We start from the raw sequence: 9,672 nt of genomic DNA, 5'->3' as shown, positions 1-9,672 counted from the left end.
CCACAAAAAAAAAAAACCCCCCCCCCCCCCCCCACTAAAACGGTAAAAAAAGAAAAGTCACTTCAACCTGAACTAAATCACTGACTTTGACATTCAAAAATCTAATGCCAAAACTGCATGCTGCAATCTCTTGAAAACTACACATCAGTTCCGTGCTGCTTCGCAGAACCTTCTGATCACATTGTGCTTCTGTGTAATGTCACACTTGATTATTTGCAAAGACATCTCAAGTGTTACTGCTTGTGGCAATTTGCTCAGCTATAAATTGTATCTACCTGTAGGGGCCTACAACAGGAAATTAATATTATTATAGGAAATTATTATAGCAGATCAAGAAGTATAATGCAGCTTACCAGTACAGAGAAAACAAAAGGAGGCGTACTTGTGTGTGTGAAGAGAAATGAGAAGAGAGAGGCACTGTAGCTTAGAACAAAGTGTTTACAAACACTCCTAGTTCAGAGACCACCATGCAACGGTCTACAATAGTTGAAGTTCTGATGTAAAACAACTTCTTTTATTTAATGAAATTAATAACATTCACTTAAGTTACAGATCATCATGATTGCAGACATTTATGATGATCTCAGAAAAATCAACAATCAGCTGACAGAAGTGAAGATACACAGAGATAAAGAGGCTTATTTTCACATGATTTTTCAGGCTTCAGATCTCTGTGGCTACTATTTGAAATCATTAAGAAAAAAGAAAAGAAAATCACAGTGGCACAACAATATTGAGGCTGGGTGGTTAAACGCCCACATTCATGAGCCAGACAAGGCACACAATGCACAAGCAGCCAATGGAAATGTACAGTACCAGGAAACCCCTCCGCCCAGAGAAACACTGCTTTTACTACACTTAAATGACCCATAAGGCTCTGTCAGGTATTTCCTGCTCACTGAAATGATTGGCAATGACTCAATATAGTGGGCATGGGACCAATGAGAATATTAATGTGTTTATTTATTTTGCTACAGTCAGTTTTGTCCTGCACTTTAAGCACCTGTGAGTCTGTTCTAGATATGCACGTAAAACCCACTTTTATTACTCAAGAAATAGCTCTCCAGCACAGCAGAGGGCAATGTGTGGACAATGCTGTAAAATAAGGCCTGAGAGCTCTGTTATGAATGAAGGAAGACCTGTTAGCAATGGCTAAATCCCAATACGCATGCTAGTCATATAATAAAGTACGTCAGATAAGGATTAGAGACCCTCAATTCACATTAAGTGAAAACAGTATGTCAACAATGCATACAATTTCAAGTGAATGCTCAAAATATACATCAGTCTGTGCTTTTTAGGTCAATAATTTCCACAACCTTTGGAGCTACATGAGAATATCATGGTTGTTGGTTGTAATGGCTCTTTAATGCTGTAATAAGACCATTTTATGACTACACATACAGTAGTAGTGGCATGCGAACTGGGAATTAGCCAAGATTTCCATTCTAACACTAGATATTTACAGATTAAAGATAGGTTGCCAGGTTTCAGTTCTAGGGAAACACATTTAAAGTATTTAAAAGCTTTTAAAACTATCCAATGTTTGCACTGTTCTCAAAACTCACTGTTAAGTGTCTGTCAGTTGGCTGGCTGACTAACAAAAAAAGCAGAGAGCTCTGAAAGCCCAGGTTTTAAATAAACAAGAACACATATCTAATTTTAATTTGATGCATTAGCTACAACCACTTGATAAAAAAATACATTCACTGCTAATAATAATGTAAACCTGCAATGTCAACTACATTAACTACTTAAGAAACTACTTTAGTTTTAGTATGACTCTGTCATACCAATTAGATGTAAACTGTTGATAATAATTAAAATGTCATTAATGTATCTGGTTTCAACATTTTCTCTGATTGTCAGATACAAGGCTATGGCACTGCATTTCTTGATACATACCAAATCATAACTGTTAGAGATAGCCAGAGTGTTTTCTTTAGTACCCTGATATTCGCTAGTATGTATGTACATAAAGTGGATAATAATACATACAGTCTGCTGATTTTACATCAAATAACTTCAGTAACCCAACCGACACAAACGAACTGGCATCTCATTTTAAAGATGGGGAGCTCTCATAGCGGTTTATGAGAGCTGTGCGTGTTACATTAATTTTTGCAGGGGGAAAAAAATCACAGTATACAATAGTCTATACATTTACAATAATATATGGAAATCACTGGGGAATATATTATATGTGGGCATTTAGGATTATATTAACAGTATCTTGTATGTAATTTATAATAGTAAGTGTGGATTTGCAAGATTAGTATGGATTTTTAAGTGTGCATGATCGATCTTGTTTAAAAGGTTACAGTTAACTGTACAAATAGTGGCCAGTCATCCCAATGTGCAAGTTTCCACCACCAGTTTTAATTCCTAAACCATTGTAATTTTGTAGCCAGAAGATCTATATCCCATGTTTCAACAAGCTTCAAAATGGCCCACATGCTCAGTTTATGTTCATGTAACCCCAGCAGACTAACAGTGCTTCAAACCTCTATAACCAAATTCCTTAAATTTAAGTCATCTCAAGAAATATCCATTTAATAGCTGACATATTTCCATATATGAATATACCCAGAAAAATATCACATTCAACATTTTCATCCTATTTCCCAACAGATCTGAATAAGATTTAAGCAAAAAAGGAGAAAAAGAAACAGCAGTCACTTCACAGAGTATCATAACATAGCCGTTGTGTCTTTGAAAATTTCACAGTACAAAATTTTCCTCCACTTTTTACAGTGAGACTTTGGCTCTGAAGACATTGAGTAAAATGGAATAAAGGATTCCATTATTCACACCAGAGAAACAACCATTACATTCAGAGAAAAAAGGTTATCAAAATCCATAAAATGTATCCCAGCGATATGCAGTTGTTTCAGGTAGTCTTTGGCCAACCTCCAGTTCATAGTCTGACTTGTTCCATCTGAAAAAGGATTCTCCCTACCACCCACCCTCAGACAGCATGACCAAGGTACAAATTTCTGGTTGATCCAAGACCAGTTCATACAGTGATTTATTTTACAGTTTACTCGGTAGTTTCTAAAGTTCATTGGAGTTCATTGGATTTCTAAAATACATTTGAGTCTCTCTAAAGCCAGAGAGTGTCCCTAGAGAGGAGTGAAGTTCAAGGTGACTCACCAGTTTTGCAGTGTAAATAGGTGCTGAATGTCTGAAGTACACTAATGCAGTGCCATTGCTGTCATCAGACTGCTTTTAGCTACAACCTCTTTCATAACCTCCTCCATGCCTCAAATGTAACAATCTCTTACCCCCTTTCCCACTCTCTACTTCTCATTCTCTCTTATATAATCACACACACGCACCATGGAGAGACACAAACCTGTAAACATCTTGCTACATAACCTAACAGTCTTGTATTCTGCCTGTAAATATTACATATGATTATCTATTGCACACCCCGTGTAGCTTCATGCACTTTTCGGAGAGCTCAGAGTGACAGTGACATATAGGACATCTCTGAATTGTTTGAGTATTTCTTGTGGTAAATTTCCATACTGGCACTCCGTGACATCGGCTGCCGTCCACGTGCTTTCCGCTGCCACCGTATCCACAGGAAATTCCTACCGGATGGTGAATGAGAAGGGCTGCTTATGGCTGCTGTTCCCTTTGGTGACCCATTATCGCTTGTTTCACTCTTAGATACATCTAAAGCTGACTGGAGCTCCAACAGGGATAAATTGAAGGGGTGCACAGTTGCTGGGTCTATGATAGCAAGTCCAGGTGGGTTCAGCTCCTGTGACATTGGTTCATCTATGCTAGTAACTTCAGGATCGAAGGTATCTGACTCAACTGAGCACAGAACGGCAGAAAAGAGAGTCTCAGACTCCAGGGAAGCTGAGTCCACAGTGTCTGGCTGGATTGGGAAATTTATAATGGGTGCAGAAGAATCTACATTCTGGACATTATCTTCTTCAGAGTAGGACTCTGGAACGTCCATAGCACTACCTACGAATGTTTCCTTTTTTGACCACAAAACAAGAGCCTGAGTGTCTAGTTCGTGTGCAGCTGGCTTTTGACAAGTAGGAAAATTAGGTTCAGGACTTGCTGGGTTTGATATGTCAGATTCTGTTCGGGATTCAGCCTCAGGAGTGGCTGGTTGGAGATAAATGGTGTCCAGTAGTTCTGGAAGGGGTGGTTCTTGTACTGTGGCTTCATAGGAACACTCATAGACAGTTTCTGGGGTGGGAGGGTTCGGCAGGGCTAGATCTACAGCACATGGGCTTTGAGAGCCAGAAACATTGAGCTCAAGAGATTCTAAACTAGGCCATTTTAAGTCTTGAAGATTCATAGAATCTGGGGTCACTGGACTCAGGACAACGGAGTCCATTTCTAGTGATGTGAAGTCCATAGGTTCTTCGTTTGTATGAATCAGCAACAAGGGCTGCATGGATTCTAGAACCGACTGTTCCTGTGTAGTCATGCTACCGTGGTACGGTGTATATGTACCAGGTTGTTCTGGAGATTCTTGAGAGGGACGATCAAGAGATTCTAGGGGTGGAGAGCCAGTATCATCTGGATCCAGTTTAGGCCACTGCAAACTGGCCAGGTTCACTAGTTCTACATTTGTGAAGTCTAAAACAACTGATTCCACATGCTCAGGAGTGGATGACGTCGTAAAGCAATACGGTTCCACCTCTGGCACTGGTTCTGGTGGATCTGGAGGAGTCATGGAGTCTGAATCTAGATCAGGCCAACAAAGCGACGCCACATCAATAGGATCTGGAGGGGTAAGATTTGCAAAAGTAGGATCATCAATGTCTGCTAATTCCGAGTTGGGGTCAGTTTGAAAAAATGGCGAGGAGGCTGAGACCTGCAGGACATTTTTATCTGCGGGTTCTGAGGGAGAAATGGATAAAACATTGGGATCAACCGGGGAGGGGCAGTTAACCGCTGCGTCCGCTGTGTTCTGTCGCACCAGGGTCTTGCTTCCCGCCTGCGTGCTGACAGACACCGGAGGAGCAGCTGTCTGGGTTTCCCTCACCCAGTTCGGTGACCAGGTGCTGTAATGTTGTGTAAAGGTGGAAAAGTTCCTGTTGAAAGCTCTGAGCTCTGTGCACAGATCCTTCCTGAGCTCGGCTAACTCTTTACGCATGGCTGACACATCCTCCCTCCACTGCTGGCTGATGGCCAGGGCCAGATCCGCTGTCTCCTGGACACTTGACTGAACAGGCCGTGGCCGGATGGGCGCATTCGTTTTCAGAGGGGGTAACGAGGGAGTCGTGGTAGGTGAGCTATCACCATAAAGAGTGCTGGATTCATCTCCTCTTCCATGGAGCCCCGCATTCCCACGGGCCATGGAGGTTAAGCCTGGACCCTCGCTGGGTAAATTGTCCTCATTAAGCAAACCAGTGCCTTCCAGAACATCATTTCCCTCTGGAAGAAAAATATAAAAATGCGAGTGTATATAATGTGCCCAGTGGTGAGGCCAGCTGGGGATTTGTGCTGTTTGCAGGCTCCATTTAAAGTTCAACCAAACATGTGTGAGCCAAAATAAGTTTTAGGCCAGATCAGAGTTAAATATTTTTTGTGTGTGAATTATGTTATCACACAGGTCAGATGAAAACATTAACAATGCATTGAAGGAATATAGGGATTTATTATTTATAGGGAAGACGTTCAGAGAAGTATGTACACAATTTAAATCAAAGGGCTTTGTAAAATCGTACAAATTGTTTTGAGTTTTGCTCAGTATGCAACAAACGCAATCTTGGCTCCCTGTGCTTTAGGTGACGGGAGCTAGTTATTTTGAGTTATTGTGATCACACTAGCAAACAGATCCCATTTTGACTCACAGCTTTTTTTCTCTGTTATTACTCTGCCTTCTCACTCCATCCTTTATTTGCATATATTCATCTCTCAAAGCACAAAACAGAGAACTGAAGCCTGAGGACACCTGCAGGGTACAATAACAACGGCATCTCATAGAGCATTATCAGGTCCCTCTGACAGAGCAGGTCTGTGCTTTGTGTCTTGAAAGGAGGCAATTGCGAGCAAAAGCTTTTAGTCTCTTTTTTGTGTGTGTGTGTCTCAGCAAAGCAGGTATGAACCCTATTGAACATGAGCGGTCCACTTTGACCCATCACTGACCAGGTCTTTACTGGGGGAATCATTGTCTTCAACCAGTACCTCGACACACAAACAGCCAAATTCAAACAAAAAATTTGCTCATTACTTTAGCAATAGTTTAACACGTGCCGTTATTATGATCAGTGATTCATTGAAATATTCCTTGCCCAGTCACTGTTGCACAATATATGGGACTTACTATAATGGATTTAGTCATATCAAGCTCAAAATCAAGTGTTTTCAAAGAGACTCCCTTTGTGAGAAAGCCAATATTGCTCGTTATTCTGCAAGCATATTTCAGTGAGAAGGCAGTGCAAAAATGCCAGAGCATATTTACTGTCTACCTTTTTCTGTCTAACTCTGATTTTTGGCCTTAATTCACACGTGTCCAGAGACTGGACTCTGATGCTCTTAATTACATTTATTTAAGTGGCCTGTTTCACCACTGACCCTTAAAGAGTCTGAAAACTCAAAACGCTCAAGCATGGCTTCAGTTGCGGACCCTGTGGGAGAGAGAACTCAAAACTGATACGTTTAAAACCAGATTCACGCTCGAAAGAGAAAGTGAGTGAGAGAGAGAGAGAGAAAGAGAGAGAGACTAGGAGATGTGCAAGAGTGAGAAACAGAAAGCCCACAGAGTGACAATCATCCGACTGAGAAACATTTTGGGATCGCAATACACACCACCTCGTGTCTCCATCATTGCTTTTCACCCCCTCCCTGTCTGTTAGCCAAGAGTCAACTGAGGCAGAAAATAGGACAAGGTAGAGATCCAAATTGAAAATCTTGAGAGACAAAACACACAGTGGAAGAATAAAAAGGTCATATCTTAATTTGGACACAATATTTAAAAAATAAATATTTTTCACTAATTTTCACCATTTTATTGTTTGCCACAAAATTTGGGGATTGAATTCAATAGGGTTCATATTCTTATGCTCTGAGGCACACCAGCACTTACCTGGGTTATGAAGCCGTACACAAATCAATCACTCGTCTGTAAGCAGTTCACATGCATGCAAGCATGCCATGCTACATGTAATACAATGCATTCATTCAAAAATAATCATCTTGATGAACAGCTTTGCCTCTGATCTGAAATTAATTTACAGATCCTTGACTCTTTAACGCTTTCAGAGTATTCAGCATTTACGCTCTCAACAATTAAGTCATGCAAATCTTAATCACTAAACTAAGCGTTCTGACATTTTGTTATTTAAATTGCATATTCATCATTTTAAAGTTCACAAAACTGACTCAGTTATGCACTAAAGCCTTTAAGATTAGAATCAGACTATGCATATCCTATGAGGATCTCGTAGTCTGAAATTAATATTTGCACCAAAAGAGAGTAAAAGTTGGCTTTGACAAGGAAGTAAAATGTAATTAATTGCCAGTTGGCTATTAACGTCAATAGGATGTTTTTTTTCACCACCTCCCAGCCAAGAGACATATTGAATAATTCAAACTTCCAGAAAACTGTTTCAAGGCCGGTAGGAAATATTTATTCACTAATTTATTTGGCATGGACAGCTGTGCTTAATTTAGGCTTGGAGGCAAACCTAAGTCAGTTTTAATGAAAACAGTAAGCAAGTTCTCTGGAATCCTTCTACAACTTCTACAGTACTTTGAGACAAACACAAGCCGAGACCAGAGACAGGTGTGCATGGTTATTCACAAAGAAAGCCCACTTACCTGTGGTGGACCTGACGGTGGAGGTGACAGTGGATGATGTCATGGAGGGGACACAGTCATCGTCCTGTGAGAATCCGGCCTGGATGGCTCGTAGGTAACTGTGGCTGCGGGTTCTAAAGCAGCCCGGCAGGTCCAAAGCATCCATGGCCTGAGACTCTACCTCGCTGAACACGGATTCACACACCGACTCAAACTGGCCATTAACCTCGGTCTCGCTCACCTGCAGAACCAGAAAAACCAAGACAATATATCTCAGCATGTTTCTTCTAACCATCCTCCTTTCTTTTTTCCTCACTCTGCTTTCTTCTATTTTCTCGGGTTTATTTGCTGTTAGGCCTATATTTCTCCCTCGGTCCCAGTGTGCAGTCTAATCTTATCTACACAGGACTGTACGCGATATGGTCACGGCAGAATCTCTGCGGATCAAACACCAAGTCTTCCTGCACAAGTCTGAGGTAATGAAATGCTTTCATCGAATCCTTCCCATTCCTTAGCAATACCTTCTTAAATCGCTTCAAAAAATGTGATGAGCATCTCTGTGATAAAGCAATATCTGTCTAGTCAAGCTGAACTTGTCTGATAGGATTCTTACGACCCATCAAATTCCCATTTAGCAATCTCTAAAATCCGAGATAGCCATCGCGTTCCATTGAGAGGGAATTATCCTCTAATGACCACAGCAAGCCACTGATGACACTTAGAAAGCGAGAAGGGGTGTGTGTGCCTTATTACTTCACTTTAAGAGAGAGATTTAGATGTTAGAGGCTGATAAATCTGACAATTTAAAAACAGAAAAACACAACAACGACATTGTATATAAATGGCAAAACGGGCCTTAAATCCTCAGTATGTGTTGTGGTTTTCAGCACTATGATGGGTGTAATAAAACCCTGGATTACCTTGAGCTTTGTGAAGACGGGCAGATGTGAATCTCACCTGGCTGACCTGGCTGACGCAGCTGGCCTGGCTCAGGGTGCTGACCGCTCTCATGTAGCTCTGGTTCCTGGAGCGGAACTTCGGTGAGCTGTAGTTGGGAGATGGTTCCAGTGTGATGCTGGGATGGATTTCTCTAGAGGTATGAAGATGGTAGCTTTGACTATGCAGTGAAGACAACAATGAAGTGAAGGAAAGGTAGTAAGAGAGAAGAAAGATATATATATATATTATCTATGTATCTATACATGGAAGTCAGTTTCCACCACTGAATTTTTTTTTTTTTTTTTAAAGGTAATTGCTATTATTTATCACAATTCTGACTTTTTTCACAATTGCGAGTTTACATCTCGTAATTCTGACTTTTTGACACCTTTCCTGTCAGTTGCAATTGTGTGTTATAAAGTCAGAATTGCGTGATATAAACTCTGTATTTTATTTCTTAGAATTCTGAGTTTATATTACGCAATTCTGAGAAAAAAGTCAGAATTTCTATCTAAAAAAGTGACATGACATGTGGCCAAGTATGGTGACCCATACTCGGAATTAGCTCTGCATTTATCCCATCCAAAGTGCACACACACAGCAGTGAACACACACACACCATGAACACACCCCCGGAGCAGTGGGCAGCCTTTTTTTTTTTTGCTGCGGTGCCCGGGGAGCAGTTGGGGGTTCGGTGCCTTGCTCAGTCGTGGTATTGAAGGTGGAAGAGAGCGCTGTACATTCACTCCCCCCACCTACAATCCCTGCCGGTATGAGACTCGAACCCACAACCATTGGTTTACGAGACCAACGCTCTAACCATTAGGCCACGACTTCCCCTATCTATCTATCTATCTATCTATCTATCTATCTATCTATCTATCTATCTATCTATCTATCTATCTATCTATCTATCTATCTATCTATCTATCTATCTATCTATCTATCTATCTATCT

At 40.9% G+C, this 9,672-nt stretch overlaps 1 protein-coding gene across 1 annotated transcript in view; it reads right to left on the bottom strand.

Moving 5' to 3' along the window:
* The window catches only part of dlgap2a (discs, large (Drosophila) homolog-associated protein 2a), a 155,059-nt gene that overhangs the window by 16,344 nt on the left and 129,043 nt on the right, over window positions 1–9,672 (bottom strand). The window contains exons 7-8 of the mRNA XM_016269872.1: window positions 8,734–8,893; window positions 7,798–8,017 (exon numbers count right to left, since the gene is read on the bottom strand). Coding sequence (XP_016125358.1) covers window positions 7,798–8,017; window positions 8,734–8,893 — 380 coding nt within the window. The remainder of the gene's footprint in view (window positions 1–7,797; window positions 8,018–8,733; window positions 8,894–9,672) is intronic.

Source organism: Sinocyclocheilus grahami, unplaced genomic scaffold (genome assembly GCF_001515645.1).
Source record: "Sinocyclocheilus grahami isolate Dianchi unplaced genomic scaffold, SAMN03320097.WGS_v1.1 scaffold54.1, whole genome shotgun sequence".
Taxonomy (NCBI): Eukaryota; Metazoa; Chordata; class Actinopteri; order Cypriniformes; family Cyprinidae; genus Sinocyclocheilus; species Sinocyclocheilus grahami.
This window is presented reverse-complemented; position numbering and strand designations above follow the sequence as displayed.